General features: G+C 43.9%; 2 protein-coding genes across 6 annotated transcripts in view; one reads left to right on the forward strand and one right to left on the reverse strand.

The window, feature by feature from the left end:
* Positions 1-17,087, forward strand: part of NTRK2 (neurotrophic receptor tyrosine kinase 2) — a 414,769-nt gene that overhangs the window by 39,726 nt on the left and 357,956 nt on the right. The gene's annotated exons all lie outside the window — the stretch shown is intronic.
* The window catches only part of SLC28A3 (solute carrier family 28 member 3), a 114,656-nt gene that overhangs the window by 7,848 nt on the left and 89,721 nt on the right, over positions 1-17,087 (reverse strand). The window contains 7 exon segments of the mRNA XM_042447761.1: positions 241-339; positions 1,650-1,731; positions 6,773-6,970; positions 15,910-15,935; positions 15,938-16,018; positions 16,021-16,050; positions 16,053-16,075. Coding sequence (XP_042303695.1) covers positions 241-339; positions 1,650-1,731; positions 6,773-6,970; positions 15,910-15,935; positions 15,938-16,018; positions 16,021-16,050; positions 16,053-16,075 — 539 coding nt within the window.

Consider the following 17,087-nt stretch of genomic DNA (forward strand, 5'->3'; position numbering starts at 1 on the left):
GTTGAAAGTGAGTACAGTATTTCCTGAGGAGATCCTTATTTTTCTAATATATGTTTATATATATCCCCCCTTCCGCATGGTTTTTCTTATTCTAGGCGGCTTTCTTTTGGGATTCCCATTGTGTTAAATGAATAGATTCCTACAATGGTATTTATCACACTCCACAGAGCACTAGGAGCCAAGAAACACAAACTGATAAACCAAAACACTGCCATCTTGTGGGGTCTGAAGAGATAATACCTGCAATACAAGCAGTCATGAAGCAGGCCACGGTGCCAGCAATCATGGCCCTGAAGGCTCCACTTGCAATGTCTTTCTTCCTAGAGGGAGCCATGGAAGCTGAGGAAAACATTTGAAGAGGAACATTAATGCAATTAATGCTTAGAGAGTAACCAGTGACTCTCTCTCTCTCTCTCTCTCTCTCACACACACACACACACACAGAGGTATGTTTGTTTGGAGGCAGATGTTCCCAAACTTTTCAAACTGTCTTAAATTGTCTAAACCTTCGGAACTGCACTTACCCACTCACTCAAGTTAAGAGGGATTCAGTTATGTGAAAACCGTGGGACCTGAATTTCTCCTAGGCAATGAATGGGAATGGTCAGCATTTGGTAGCTTTGCCTTTGTGATAAGACAATGGCAAACCCAAAGAGAAAATTTATTTTATTTATTCTCCTGTTCTACTCAGACAGAATTCCACAGGATATAGTGGTGCAATTATCGGGAGATAACCAATGTCATATTTCATACGTGGCTGCAATTTTATCAAAACAATGAGGGAATTCCAAAGTAATTTTTAAGGTTCAGTCCTTTTAAAATTGTCCATCTTGAGGATTGTCAGTGCAGGATTGTCAAAGGAGTTTAAAAGCTACAGTAACTCTATTTTATTGTTACTTTGGAATTCCCTCATTGTTATGCAACGTAAAGGGTTGTGGCTAAATGCAATATAGAATAGAATCAATGACTACATATCAGGCACCAGAGTCATGTTGATGCATTCTTATGGATCACTGAGAACTCCGCCTCCCCATTTCATCTCACCCTTGCAACTAGGGCCTGGGACAGACGGGCCCTTTGTGGTGTGGCGGTGGCACAACTAGGGTTAGGGGCCGTGCGGCAACTGCATGTGCCCTAACCCTAGCATGTACTGGTGGTGCTACAATGGTAGTGCGCCGTGTGCACGGGTGCCACCATTGTGACATAACAGACGCATAGCGTCCGTGCATCGTGCTGCACCAGTTACGTCATGAATGCATCATTGGTGCACTCGCAACATAACAATGGCGGCGGAAAACGAACCTGGGTTTCCCAGGTTCTTTCTCCTCCAGAGGGAGGAAATTAGGCTGCCGGCAGGCCGCCCTTTTCAGGTGGTTTGTACCATGCCTATATAAAATATTTCTATGGTCCTGCTAATCCATGAGCTTCCCATTAAATGAAAGGCAGATCTTCTGTCTGACATCTACAGAGATTTATAGCACACCTCTTTAGAGAAGACCAAGGCCTAAGGTTATTACCTCCTTTCCTGCCAGCACCCAGCATGGGAAACAAGATATTGTTCATTCTGTATGATAGCATGATATTTGTTTTTTAAGGGTTGACATGTGTCCAATAAAATGCTCCATATAGGAAGTACATAGTGTTCTTACTTAATGCACCAATTACAACTCCCAAAGAACCAAAGTTGGCAAATCCACACAGAGCGTAAGTTGCAATGGTTTCTGACCGGATCTAAAATTCAAGCACAAGAAAATATCTTATTCAGTTACATTAACTTACCATTTTGAACTGCACTTTCTGCTCAAATAGGATTCAATAGCTTCTTGGTGATATGGATGGAAGGCGTAATAAATTCACACTTTACAGCACAATGAAAAGGTTACTAGTAGTGCAGTTTTTTTAAAATAAAAAGAGTACCTTGTTTTGGTAATGACTTACCCTTTCTAGTAACCAATGGTGCTATGTTAAATTTAAAAAACAAGTATAAGTGGTAATGAAGTTAATTTGTTGGTGTAATGAGTAAGATTTTTGGGCCCATTCATACTTGTGTTGTTGTGATGAGTAGATCTGGGGAGATTCAGTGATGCAATACCAAATCAACGTTCCCACTACGGAATCTCTCTGTGGCAATTTACCCTGATGAAGATCACATTACCATTGGTATTGATTTAAAATGGAGCCACCATTTTGATCGTTCTTGAGTTTATTAAAACTATCAATCAAATGATGCGCATCTACATCACACTGTTTGGGGGACCCCCCGTCAGCCTTGAAGGATGGTGATGGCAAGCCCCTGTGAAGAAACCATGCCAAGAAACCCTGGGATAGGTTAGCCTTGGGGGGAGTCACACTCTCGTAGACTCAGAGGACGGCAATGGCAAGCCCCTTTGAATAAACCTTGCCAAGTAACCCCTGGGGATAGGTTAGCTTTTCACACTTTCCGAGCCAAGAAACCCCCATGGGCTTAAATGTGGGGTAGAAATGAAATGTGTGCAAGAGCGTTGTTTGCACCAACTTGGGGACAGACTCTGTTGTGGTTTTATTTCTGAGGAAGGAGGAAAAAATGACCCCTAAACCCCACCCCCACTGATAGTTTTTTATAAAAAAATATCAATCAAACCATGTGCGCCTTTGTGATACCAATGACACCAGTATTTAAAGGTGCTGTCTCCTGCAGCCATGCAATAGCAGAAATGTGCATCAACTGTCAATTTTTTTTAAAAGCACACTGCCTAATGGGATCTTCCCAGGAGAACGCTTTCTCTGACTTTGGCTTTGACTGGCAGGGAGCGAGGAAAGGGGTGGGCATGATCTGCCCCCTGCACATTAACCCCTCCTTTCCTGTGCCCCAAATTGAATTGACAGCAAGTTCCCATTTGTGGCTGGTAAAAAAAACAACCACAAACCAGTTCTTTTGAAAAGACACACTGAAATCCATAGGTTTTTGAATTTGGCTGTGTGTAAGTGTGAATGACTCCCTTTTAAACTGATTTGCAAACTAGTTTATAACATAGTGTGAACAACCCTTTTAGTTACTTTCTAAAGCAAAGCTAGGGAAACGGTGGCTGGTAGGACTCTCAACTTGGATCAGTACTCTGTTCTCTCTGTCTGCTCTGCATATCTATGGTGTAGGTCCTTGTCGGTCTTTGGCCCCAGACTATGTCCTGTTATGGCCCTGGCCACCAAGGTGCAGGACACTGTGTGTTTATGGAGAAAAATCTACACATGGTTTTTCCTAAGATTTCATCAAAGAAACCACAATGAACCTTCCTTCATTATCCTTCAGTTTTTTGGGGGAAATTCCTAGTGCCTGACTGGAGAAGCACTATGTTTTTTCATACATACAGTATGTTTATGCTGTATGGTGTTAGTAAGTTGCACATGTGTGTGGGCAACTAATGATAATGTCACCAAAATCTATGTCCTGTTGGTATGCTTCTCTCTCCTTCCTTCCACAATGCCATGGCATCATGCTTTGGTTTGAGAAGTTCTCCATAGGGAAGGGGGTGGACAATCAAACATGCTTAAATCACATATGCTTGAATCTTGACTATTGGAGCACTAGGGGATTGTTTCTATCACATGCTTAAATCTGTAGTACTAGGGTATAAATGTGGGAATGGAAAAAAGATTCTCATTAAGGACTCTTGTGATGCAGTGGCAAGGAATTCCGTATACATTCCAAGTAATTTTAGTAATCTTATTTCTTATTTCCATAGACCTTCCATGTCATCTTATTCATCTTATTTTTAGTAAGTGCCTATAAAGGTGAAATCAAGGAAAGAGGTTTCCCCAACATTGCTGTGGGATCGAATTGACCAGAAGATGAGCCAGAAAGTTGGGGCCAGGGGAAGGATTTGAGTTATTAGTACTAATACCTCTGGGTCGCCTATTAATTCCCCCCCCTTAGTTATACTGTACAATCAATATAACTTCAGTTAAGAAGTTTAGCCTTTTAAAAAAATGTCAGAAGAAATCAGGCCTGCATTGTGTAAAATCATACAGTTGCATTATTTTTTCTGTTCAAAACTTAATGAAGCTTTTGCTGCTGTCAGTTTTATAATGTCTGTGGCAAAGGCCGCCTTATTCGCAGCAAATTCATCTGGTATTAAAAAAGAGAGAGAGAGATCATCTTAGTTCAAGGCAAGACACTCCACTGTGAGCAGATCTTCCCTTCTCCCGCCCTCTGTTCCCTGCTTGCAATAAAATCATCTTAGTACTTCAGTTGATTAGAATGCTCATTTGTGCCCCCTCATGTTTTTGAAGAAGCAATTTGTAGATGTTTCTTTTTGCTTCATGCATATACAGAGAAAAGCATTTCAAGGCTTCATTGGGCTTATTTTTTCCAGGAATTGACTGAAAGCCGGGAAGTCTCATTGTTGCTGGTTGTGGAGGTGGACATGAAGCTGAGTACTCCCTCTCTGAAAGAGATACTTGTACCTAGTTTTATCAGAGACCTCTGAGAACAACTTCAATTAAAACGGAATGTTCCAGCCTCATTTGTCACAGTGCCATGAGTTTCATGCTGAAAACTAGTTCTAAAATCACCAGACCTAAGCTTCATTTATAATATTGATATTAGAACTTAGGAAGAACCCAAGAGATACAGGTTCAGGTGCTAAGTGCAACTACTAGAGGAAAAGAAGAGGAGCTCTCTAATTTGGGCCCAAAACAGTTGGGCCAAAAGTGCCAGCTCTGGGCCAATCTGACCCATATTGGACTGAAGCTGTGTTGCAGCCACCTAAGGCAGCTGAAACCCAGCCACAAAGCTCCTTGCTATTGGTCCTTTGTGGGAGCATCAGCCTTGGGACCACAGCATTTGGTTGCTGTGGTCTCACGCTAAATGGAAAGCGATTGGGATAGGAGCAGCCTCTGGCCACTCTTTTTTCTCCCTCTGCTCGATCTCTTTGTCTCAGTCAGGTCTGACTTCTTGGGATAATTTTGGTTGTTTTTAAATGTGGGTTAAAAAAATTATTCAGTTTGTGGGCTTCCCCCACTTTCCTACAGGCCATCCAAATGTTTTGCCACAATCCCACAGAGCAAATGTTCAGCTGGTTCTTGGTAAAGACATGAAAGTAAGATTTCAACATAAAGGCAGCTTACAACCAAGTTCCTGACACTCCAAGATGGCTATGTGAATGAGGTTCATTTGAAATAAAATAGTGTATTTTAAGTCAGGAAATATTAATTTCAGGCCTCTCAAAATGCAACAAGATCCCTAGGAAGAAACACTAGCTGTAGAGAAAAGTCTTCTACAGCTGTCTGGAGATTCTGAAAAGGTCAAAGTTCTACAGTATGTAAGTTAGTCTAAAGAGAGAGAGAGAGAGGTCTTTCTTGAGCTCCTTACTTACTCAAGGGTACCATTATTTGCTGACAAGGAGGGTCTTCTTGGGCTGTCTTTCTGATTAAACACCCATTTCAGTGGTTTCCTTAGTTATAAGGAAAAAGGATATCAGATTCACATATTTTCTTTAGGGAAGGAAAGCAGCTTGAGAAGTAAGAGTTAGACTGGGAACTTGAAGAAAGTGTTAATTATCTCACTTTTCTAATTAGATTCTCCCCTTCTTTCTCCTTTTTCGTATTCAGAAAAAAAATCTGTCAAAAGATATTCTCTATTTCTCCCATATCCCATCACTCTTAGGCCCAGAACACACAGGCCAAAAGAAGCGGCTTCTGGATGCTTTGGGGGCATGGCGTTTAGATGATGCATGCTCCCAAAGAGGCTGGCTACTCCCAAAAGACTAGATCAAAAAGGAGTCAGTTTAAACCAACTTCTGGTGGTGCTGACTTGAGACTGCAGGTGGCAGCCTGCTTTGGGAGTGGGCTGTGCAGTCACTGCAGTCCCAGCCCAATCATGGCTGCAGCAGCCAGATGCCACTCCTTCCCAGCCATCTGCTTCACCCTACAGTCTTACTTCCAAAGGCCACTTTCTCTTTTTGAATTAGACTGGGTCTCTTGTGTGAGAACCCACAGTTTGTCCAATGTACAAAAGAACTCCTCTTATGGTCTGGGTCTGTGAGCTTTCATATATTCAATTTTATTTCCTATATGCTGAGGGTAGGAACTAAAACACCTTCAGAGAGGACTACTCTAAGTCATTGACAGAGATATATCCCCACTATTGTCCAAATACCCTTCAGAATGTATAGGAAATAAATTCTAGGGCAAAATCCCCACCAATCCTTGATAAAATAGTTCATGAAGATTAGAGCAGCAAGAAGTATTAATGGACTGGGTTACACTGGGCTGTGAAGGAGACTTTTTACAGGTGTACTTGGTTGTATTCTAATATTATTTAGTTGTGTTCTAATATTATAATTTGTTTAATCATGTTTTAATATGTTTTGTGTTCTTTATATGTAGCTTTTTAGTTGATCTCTTTGAGTTCTGGGAAAAAGGTGGAACACAAATTAAAACACCAAAGAAATTCAATGCTGGACAAGTAGGCTTCTACTTACATAATGAGACTTTCCCTTCAACTTTTTCCCACCTGGTTTCTCATAGCCCAAATCTGCGCAAGCCATTCCTCCCCAATCCATAAACTCTTGCCACATAGCAGATTGTACAACATAGTTTAGACTGGGTACTGAGAGGTAACAGGATCAAAGGTATATCAGTGATATATTCACTCCAGTGAGGCACTACTATTAATAACCTGTGTGTAATGAAAAAATGTTTTCTAATTCACAGTTCAGTTTCATCGGCTTTGCCTGTACTGATTCTACAATGGAGGTGGATCTCATGAATCAAAGAGTTATACATAAATACTCACACTCAAATATTGTTTTACACCATGGCTATACATTTCCCCTCCATTCTTCCTCTGCTGAATCAATTTTGATAGGTGTTCATAAGCCACAAATTCATTGAAGAAAGTCTTATAACCTAGAAGTCCACCAACAATAAAACTGTCTTCCCAGTCTACTCCCATAATGAAAGAAAATGGCATAAAAACATAGGCACAAATTATCTGTGTAAAAGACAAAAGAGAGAAGATGAGATTAGTTGAAAAACCTGTTGACCAAATATTGTCATTTCTCAGAACAGTTTCTTAGAGCAGTAAGCAGTGGAGAAGGTACAGAGATGTATGTAGAGATGTGTTCTGCAGCAACTGAAGTTTGAGAAATCAGTTCCACCAATCAGGGTGAAATAGTTTAGTAATGGTCACTAAGATACCAGGAATTTACAGACTCAGGTCCAAAACATACTGAAATAATCCAGTTTGAGACTGGTTTAACTTCCTGGCTCAGTACTAGGGAATCCTGGGAATGGTAGTTATTATGGCACCAGGGATCTCTTACAGAGAAGGCTAAATGTCTGACAAAACTATAGTTCCCAGGATTCCCTAGATATTTCTGTCCATTCACTGACACTGACAGCAAGTAAGGCTGAACATTACCATAAAGCGTCACAGTTGGCAGCTTGTGCCCCTCCATATATTATTAGACTGCAACTTCTCTCAGCTCTCTAGCTACCATACATGGCCAATGGTAAAAGACAATGAGAGTTGCTATCTAATAATATCTGGAGGGCTACAAGTTGCAATTTTGGGGGATCATGAAAGAGATATGTGAAATTATAAATGAAATGGAGAGAACAAATGTGGAGAAATTATTCTCCCTCCAAAACACAAGGCTGTAAAGCCAACCAATCAGGCCAATGAGCATCATTATGCAGTTAGTGGGGATGCACACTTGAAAACCTGAAATGATGGAAGAAGGCACAGTTGAGAGGGAAAATGAGAAAACAGAAAGGAATACTTAATACTTCCTTTCTAATAACTTCTCCCAGGCACCTCTATCTCATAGATGAAATTATGTCTTGCAATTCATCCATTGCAGAGATGAATCCCAGTTGAAGAAAACTAACAAGGGAAATTGCATCTTCTAGTCCTAGGCTTCAGGAGCAGATGCAGATGAGTGAAGAACTATAAATCCCTTTCCTATCTATTACTTCTCCAAATTATACCCTTTCCTCCTGCATTTTAAGATGTTCAACAGAGTGCAGGCTTCCCAGACCTACAGTCACAGTCTAGTTTACCATTTTGGAGCAAGCCAAAGGAAATGCTTCTCCATATACTGCAGAATTCATTTATGGAATTTGTTGTTGAACGGGGTGGACAACTTTTGACCTTCAGATATTATTGGATTGCAAGTCTGATCAGCTCAAGCCAACATATCTATTGATGAAGATTCCCAAGGAGCAGCGTATTTGCATTTGTGGAAGTGGGGATATTGAAGACACCATACGCTATATGCTACATTGTAGGATATATAAAACCCCAAGAGATACATTCCTGAAGAGAAGTTCAGAACTTGTAGCTAACCAAAATGACTTGGAAAAAATCACTTATTTGTTAGCTAATACAACTAAGTCTGTTCAACACTGCCAGATTTGCTGTGAAAGCAGCTAAACTTAGATTAGATTCTGAGTATAAAGGTTTGCATGGAAATCTGCAGTAAGCAGATTATAATAATTTGAACGGAGTATGGAAAATTGTGATATGTTTTTGTATGAAATATTTTTGTAATTTTAGTGGCTATAACCTGTATTTGGCTGTGATGAATAAACTGTATCTAAAAGGATCTATTGATGAACGGTGATGGTCCAACTACTTCTGTGGGGCTGCAAGTAGCCCAGTTGCTGTAGAAAGTTATGATGAGCTAACATTGCCTAGACCTCTGCTGTTTTTTTTTGCAACCCAGGTCGACAACACAACTCCCTGAGTGCATGTAAAGCACAAACACAAAGCCTCTAGTGCTTTCATTTTTAAAAAAACTTCCCCTGTTGAAAACCAATCCTGGACTAAGAACTTTAAATATCAATTCCTGCTTCTCCCAGTATGAGACAGTCCGGTAATGGGAGCATGTAACAATACAGATGATTAATGGCAGTGAGGGAGAGCGAGAAGGAAATGTCCCCCACTATTAATAATCATCTTGTCTTACTTTATTTTCTGCAAATGTCTTTTGCAATGGTTAATGCCTGAAAAATGAAGTCCAATTTCAGGTCTTATGAAATAATGTCTTTTATTGTCTTTAATCAAGCTGAACTGATTGTAAGGTTCTATGCAATTGGGGAATTTCAGGGCAATCTTTGGGCAAAAACATTAAACTGTCTAAAGAAGAAAATGAAGGATATCTGTTTTTATTAATAGCATATTTTGATTGACAGGCAGTTCAGTCAGACGAACTATACTACATATTGTACATGAATCTTAAGTTCCCATAAAAAGAAATGTTGGGAAACTATCCTGGACCAGCTGTTTCCCCTGGTTTACTATTCCTGCATTAATTCCTTCTTCTTGCTTTTTAGAAGCATAGTTTCTATGTTGCTAGGTTAGGCATGAGATTAGAAGATTTTTAAGGAATCCATCAGTTGTTCCTCTAAATGTGCCAAGGTTTCTGTTTAAAGCAACTCTACACAGATGTAGGAGGGCAGAAGCAGATAAGGAGAGTTGGAGAGGGAGGGAGCGATCAGGTGGAAAAGACCCCAAGGAAATGAGCTCAAGGGAGGGCGGGAGGAAAAGGAGGCGAGCCAAAAACAAGCGGGAATAAAGATCGAGAGGAACGCGGGCGCGGGATGAGGGCGAGAGTGTGAAACTCGAGAGCGGCCGAAGCTGGAGAGATAGAATTACCCACACCCTCGGGAGGTGGGAAGAACCTTGTCATTACAAAACAGAATGACCCTCACTACCCGTGACTACCCGGACTCATGATTCTCTGGGGCTAAGAGACCCTAGAGGAAGGGATTTCTCTTTCCCTGGAGAGGACGGATGGGGAAATTGGGCCACCCTCGGTTGGTTAGAGGAGTGGTGGGATAGTAAGGGTGACGCTGGGAGCAAGGTCCGGAGGCAGGAGACGGGAAAAGGCAACCGGGAATCCCTGGAGAAGTACTCAGGAGACGCCCCAAAGCTCCGAGGCAACTCCCTCAGACACCCTGGCTTAAACTTGTCCAAAGGGGACTTTGGAGAACTAGTTACTTTTGGATTGGTTGGGGTCAACCACTTGTTTGATGAAGAAACTTTGTTACTCACCTGTTAGCAATAAAGGGCACCATTGTTGCATCAGACCCCGACTCAAGAAGTTTGTTACACACGTGGAGGATAGAAGGGACAACTACAAGTCTCATCAGGCAAACCTGCTGCACCGAACCCCCCGCCCACATTGGTGGAGAATGCGGGCACCGCCCCAAGGCGGGGGCCTCGGTCGTCACAGGAGCAATTGTTTGTTTGGTTCCGCGGGAGCAACAACACTTATGTTGCAAACGTTGTCGCTCAGACAGCGCCAGTCCGCGAACAAGTTTGTTGCTGCGGCACAGCGGCTCAGAATCAGCTAGTAACTCAGAATACGTAGTTTGTGGAGGACCCCGCAAGCTGTGGGGCGAAAGAGCGAGGGATGACGTGGTCGGTGGGGCTCAACCCACGCTAAAAAATTGTGAAGATGGGGCCTCAGGACGATGTTGAGGCCTTCCTAATACTTTTGTAGAGGGTGGCGGCGGCTGCACAATGGCCCCAGGAGCAGGTGGGCCTTGATTTTAACCCCTTGTTTCACGGGGCCCGACGCAGAGGCTGTGACACTTTGTCCGCCGGAAGAGGCTCGGGACTAGGGAAGGTAAAAGAAACTTTTACAGACCCTGAAACATTTCCGAGGATACTTACCGGATGAGGCTGAGGGAGCTCCGGTGGAAACCGGGATGCACCCTCGGACCTTAGGGCAGAAAATTAGGGCATTTGTTTGAGGTGTTCGAAGCCACGGAAGCTGCACCGCCGGAGAGGTGGCTGAGTGCTAGTCTTGGTCGAGCAGTTTGTAGGGACTTCTGCCTCCCCAAGCTCGAAATTGGGTGCGTTGTCATAGGCCCCAAAATGTAGAAAAGGCCATCAAGTTTGATGGAGGCCTTTACGTTGGGCGGAGGAAAGCGAAAAGTGGAAGACTATGACGGAAAGAAGGCATTCCCATACGGGGAGGGAAAAGCTTGGCAGAAACTGGAGACCCCAGGGAAAAGGGCCCCTTCCGACGCAGCCGTTCAAAGAGGAAACTCACGCCCCAAAGATGGGGGAAGCAACCGAGCGCGGGCAGATCCAGGGCCAAGGATGACGCCGCGAAACCCGTGGTCTTTTTCATCACCTGCGGATGAAGGACATATTGAGTAGGAGTGTCCTGTTATGGAGTGTTCCTGGGGTGATACCTGGGATGCCGCTCAGGTGAGTAGCGAGGAGATAAGGGTAAAGTTCTTGGCATAAAGTAAATGGAGGGAGGTGCGGCCCTGGTGGACTCGGGTTGTAGCCAGACCTTGGTAAAGGGGAGCTCCTGGAGGTCAGTCGATTCATACAGTTACCGTGAGATGTTACATGGGGACTTGAAGCATTAATGTTATTTGGGCCTGGGTCGGTGAACGGGGACGACGACGGATCTCCAGGTGGGGTTGTTCCACTCTAGGCGAGGACGGCCTGTGTTAGAGAGCGCAGCTTGGCCTGGGTGGCGGCGACTCTAAGGCGCCGAAGGTTTGGCGGCAGAGGTAACCGGGGCAGGTAAATGGGATCTGAAGGGGTAAAACGAGCCCAAGTGGTTGCTTGGCAACAAGATGATTCATGCCTACAAAGAACCTTAAGGCAGCTCAGCAGGGGAAGGAGACCAAAACCAACGCACGCTTTGTGATGGGAGAGATTTATTATACGATTCTTCCGTACCCCCGGAGGGAGGGCCGGGGACTCCAGAGGAGCAGTTGGTAGTCCCCAGAGCTCTCAGAAATTGGTGTTGAGGTTAGCTCATGATACCGATGGTGGTCATTTGGGGGTGATAAAACAGTACGGGTGATTCGAAGGTTCTATTGGCCTGGTGTTTGGCGATGTGAAGGCTTTTTGTCATTCTTGTCCGCTGTGTCAGTTGGTGCAAGAAAGGCTCCCGGTGGAAAATTGATGCCTTTGCCGTTGTGGAAAGACCCTTTTCCAGGATAAGCCATGGATAATCGTCGGACCCCTGGAGGTCGCTGGCTGGCGGGTACGATATTTACTGGTGTGGTGGATTCGTCTACTTACCTCGTCTTACTACATCCCCCGTCACGAGCTATTCTCCTTGAGAACGATCCATACCACCTGGATAGCTCAAGAGTTATTAAGCTCTTCTCCCGAGTAGGGTTCCCAAGGGCACTTTTCACGGATCAGAGGCTCCAATTTTTATGAGCCAACCTTAGTGAGCTGTGGCGGCTGTTGGTTAACCCTTTAAGCCCTCAGTTTACCACCCACAATCCAATGGGTGGTTGAGTTTATAGACCTCTAGCCCATGCTCGAGCTTTTGGTCGCCCTACCAAAACCGTGGCCTCGTTGGGTGGACCCAGTCCTTTTTGCTTTTAGAGAGGGTTCCTCAGTTCACTTTAGGTTTTCCTCCTTTTGAATTGATTTATGGAAGAAAACCCAGAGGCGTATTAAATATTCTAAAGAGGTTGGGAGGGAGATATCAAACCCTCAGTCAGAGTTGCAATTTGTCCTCCAAATGAGACAGAGGCTTAGAGAATTGGGCGAATAGCAAAGTGAGAACTTAACCCAAGCCAAGAGGAACGAAAAGGTGGTATGATCGAAAGTGAAGGAACGGGAACTGCAGGTAGGGCAAAGAGATCTGGTGCTATTGCCCACCCAAAAGTCTAAGTTGTTTGCCCAGTGGCAAGGCCCTTTTATGAAGTATTAGGAAGGTGGGGCCTGTTGATTATGAAATCAAATGGGGGAAGACCTCCAGGAAACAAGTTTCATATTAATCTCTTGAAGGCTTGGAAAGGTTCGAGAGGCCCTGTGCACAGAAGTGTTAGCAACCTGAGGAAGAAGAATGGATGATAGGGCCTCAAACCGAGGAATTTTTGGAGACAGGAGAGGTCCCATCATGTCCCCTCTTACCAAAACACAGAGAGCATTGAGGCTACAAAAACAGTTTGAAGATGTCTTTCGAGGGAAACCAGGTGCACGGGGGTCATACCCACGCTCATCCTTACGGATCCAAGGTAATTGTACGGCTGCCTATTAGACTTGGCCTTGGAGGGTTCAGAAAAAATAAACACGGAAGTGGAGACTATGTTGTCCTTAGGAGTGATGGAGCCTTCAGGAGTCCTTGGAGGAGTCTGCCGGTCATGGTTCAAAAACCTGACGGAACCGTGAGGTTCTGTAGAGATTTTAGACAGGTAAACAAGTCTCTAAGTTTGATTGCTTATCCCATGCCTGGCACAATTAACCATTGGAGAGGTTAGGGCAGGCTAAATACTTGTCCTCCATCGTCCCTCACCAAGGGTTATGGGCAAATAAACTGAGACCCGAGACAAGGAAAAAACGGCATTCGCCAACCCCAAGAGGCTGTTTCAATTTACTCGCATGCCCTTCGGTTTGCATGGGGCGGCTTGCCACCTTTCAAAGAGGCCATGGACCTAAATCTTAAAGGACTTGTCAGACTTTGCTGCTGCGGGCATATATAGACGATATAATCATCATAGTGACTCGGGGGAAGAACACATGGGACATTGCAAGGGTGCTACTAGCCTTAAAAAGGCTGGCTAACGTTAATAAAACCAAAAGTGTGCCATCGCTTGTAAACAGGTAAAAATTTAGGCACTTGGTAGGACAAGGGTTGATAAAACCCTTAGCGGACAAAATAGTTAAAAACAGGATTGGGGCATTCCCAAACCAAGAAACAGGTAAACAGTTTTTTGGGGCTAAGAGATACTATCGACGGTTCATCCCCATGTTGCCCACATAGCTTGTCCCTTGACCAATTTAACAAAAAAGGGACAGCCTAGAGAGAGTAAGGTGGGGCAGGGAAGAACAAAAAGCTTTGGACACCTGAAGCACACCTATACAGTTTCCATTTGTAAGTCCCCGGTTTTTCTAAACCATTTGTCTTACACCAGATGCCTCAGAAGTGGGACTGGGCTTTTCTATCACAGGTGTGGGAAGACGGAGAACATCCGTGGGTTATTTTAGCTTACGTAAAAATAAAGGAGCTGAAAAACGGTATACAGCATTGAAAGGGAACCGTTGGCCTATAAATGGGCAGTCACTAACTGAAAGTACTATCATGGGGAGCACCTTTCAACTGGTCACTGAATCATGCACCCCTAACATTTTTAGCTTCCATGAAAGATACGAACCCACGATAACTAAGGTGCGTACATGCGCATAACACCTACGCGTTTACATCACACATAGACAACGCGCCATTACATGCTAACGCTGACTTTTTCTCTCGCACAACCTCGACCCCCCCATCACACCAACTCTCTGGCAGGGGGGCGTGGAGGAGGGCAGAAGCAGATAAGCGCGAGCGTTGGAGAGGCATCGGACTATCCAGGTGACCAACCCGATAAATGCGGCTCCAGGAGGGGTGGAAAGGAGGCTGAGCCACACACGGGTAAAAAGACAGCGCGAACAGCGGTGCGCGGGACGAGATTGAGACCGGCAAGATGGGACCGGCTTCGCGCCGAACTAGGGAAGATACGAATTACCCACACCCTTGGAGGGTGAGATCCCTTTCTTACCAAAACCGAATCCCTGCCTACCACCCTTCACCGCGTCTCTACGGCTAAGCACCCTAGCGGGACGGGCTTCTCTTCCCGAAGCCGATGGGGCAGTTGCCACCCCCTCGGGTTAGAGAGTGTGGTATAAGGTGAACGCTGGAGCAAGTCCGCGCCGCGAAACTGCGCAAAAGCCACACCCCGCCCGGATCCCTGGAAAGTACTCACGGACCGCCCTCAAAACCTCCGATGCAACTCCCTCAGACATCCTGGCTTAACCTTTGTCCCAAGGGACTTTGGAAACTTGTACTTTGGGATGGTTACCAACCACTTTTGACTGAACAACTTGTTACTCACCCGTTAGCAATAAAGGCCACCATTGTGCATCAGACCCCCACGTCATTAAGTTTGGTTAGCAGAACACGTGGTAGAGAAGGTGACAACTACAGTTCGCCATCATCAACCTGCTAGTGCACACACGCAGACCCACTCCCACAACAGATTGTCGTAAGTTTTCTAAGATTATTTTTTCTAGGTTGTAGTTTTCTAGTCTCATTCTGAATGGAAACATTTCTTCTCCTAGTTGCTCTGTTTTCATGTATGCATGGTGGTTCCCCTTATTTATCCTTTTCACAATATGTAGGATTAAGTGGTAGTCCTGATATAAGCTTCAGAAAGTCACTGTTTTGGAACGAAACTACAACTACTCTGCGTTGAACTACAACGCAGCTCACAAAATTGCACCAGCCATCCTGACTGGGTGATTCTGGAGGTGACGTTCAAAATGAAACTGTTTCAAGCTCTGCACTCCCAAATGATATGCTAAATAATCTTAAATGTATAAAAAATTAGTTCTATCTTGCCTTATTAAGAAGGTTTGAGTCCTTTGGACATTTGTACTTGACTTTTCTGTTCTTGGAGACATTTTCTTCCCGCCATTTACATGGAATCAACCACATCATGATAATAAGCTGCTTGTTACTTATGTGACATCACTAATAAACATGTGTCATATGAAATATGACAAAGAGTAGTTTCCACAAAAGTATTTCCACTCCTGGTATACACAGGAGACGGGAGGTTCATCAGAGGACAAAACTTTCAGGAATAATTGTTCTGGTTAGCATTGCCTTTCTAAGACTTGTTTGTTTTTCACTGCAAGCAGCTTTCACTGGCCTGAGAAGGATTTTGCCTTTGCCTTTGCAGAGCACAATAGCAGAAAATGGCATATTATTTCAAATGAAAGCTTGTTCATCCACAAATTGCAGGTCCCAGAAGAACCATTTGACTCAAAGCATATCCATTTTGGTTTGCAATTGTTAACCACATTGAGGGGAAAATACTGTTTTTACTTTATATTGTGTACATATATGTATGAGAAGGAAAAAACGTCTGAGCTAAAAGCTTACAAGCCATTACCTCAAAACTGAGCTGTGGATAGTCAACATGTTTCCCAGCCAGGACAAGGCAGCATTACAGAAAGCCAGCAAGGCAAGGAAGGCGATCAAAGTCGCGGCAATGTTTGCACCAGAAAGATGGAGGAAGAAGCACCTTGGCTGGTGCTTCCAACAGATTTTGGGAGTCCCTTCATCAAGAAAACAAGAATTAAATATGCATTTTTCATTTGGAATGTCCACATTTTAAAGAGTTAGCCCAGGGAAATAAATGAACAAAGCTTTCCCCCTATAATTACATAAGTCTTCCTTTTAAAATATCAGGACTGCCAAAGCCTGAAAATATAGGAACCAATATAATCTCATGGCATTTATATAGTTTTTGTAAATGAAATGATTCAAACTTTATCTCACAGCTAAAAACAATAATACAAAAATCATGACCTGAAGCACAGGTGCACCTATCTTTTTGGGCTTACTAAGCTGTAGCTGGGCAACTGCAACCCATCTGCAGTCTGGATCCCAGCTAAGCCTATCCAGTGGCTTTTCAAAAACGGGATCTTGCTGTTTTTGAAACCGCTGGATAAGCAGGGCTGGGATCTGGGCTGCAGATGGGTTGCAGTTGCCCAGCTACAGCTTAGTAAGCCAAAATATAGGTGCACCTGTGCTTCAGGTCATAGATTTGTTGTATATTATTGTTTTTTAGCTGTGAGATAAAGTTTGAAATCGCCGTGGCTGAGTGTGATAACACCCACTTTTAAAATTAAATACAACTTTATCCTGTTGAGGATAAGTCGCTTCAAATTTAATGTGACAATCTCCAATTACTCAAGTGACTGTCAAGTGGAGGAGAGCCCTGCTATAGTAAGTGAGCTTCATCTCCAGAGTCTGAACTTCTGGGGTGGGGGCCTTACTGGGTGGATCTGCTTCATCCTCAGAGACCAAACTCTTCAGGGGCATGACAAGCACCACATTTTAATGAGGATATAGAAAATTTGGAACAGGTTCAGAGAAGAGCAACAAGGATGATAAGAACTATGAAGAACAAAACATATGAGAGGTTGAAAGTGCTAGGCTTGTTCAGCTTGACAAAGAGAAGATGGGGTGGCATGACTGCATTCTTTAAATAGCTCAAGGGCTATCACAGACAGGAGGGACAGGCCTGTTCCCTGCTGCTGCAGAGGGCAGGACCAGGTCTAATGG

The sequence above is a fragment of the Sceloporus undulatus genome, chromosome 2, assembly GCF_019175285.1.
Source record: "Sceloporus undulatus isolate JIND9_A2432 ecotype Alabama chromosome 2, SceUnd_v1.1, whole genome shotgun sequence".
NCBI lineage: Eukaryota > Metazoa > Chordata > Lepidosauria > Squamata > Phrynosomatidae > Sceloporus > Sceloporus undulatus.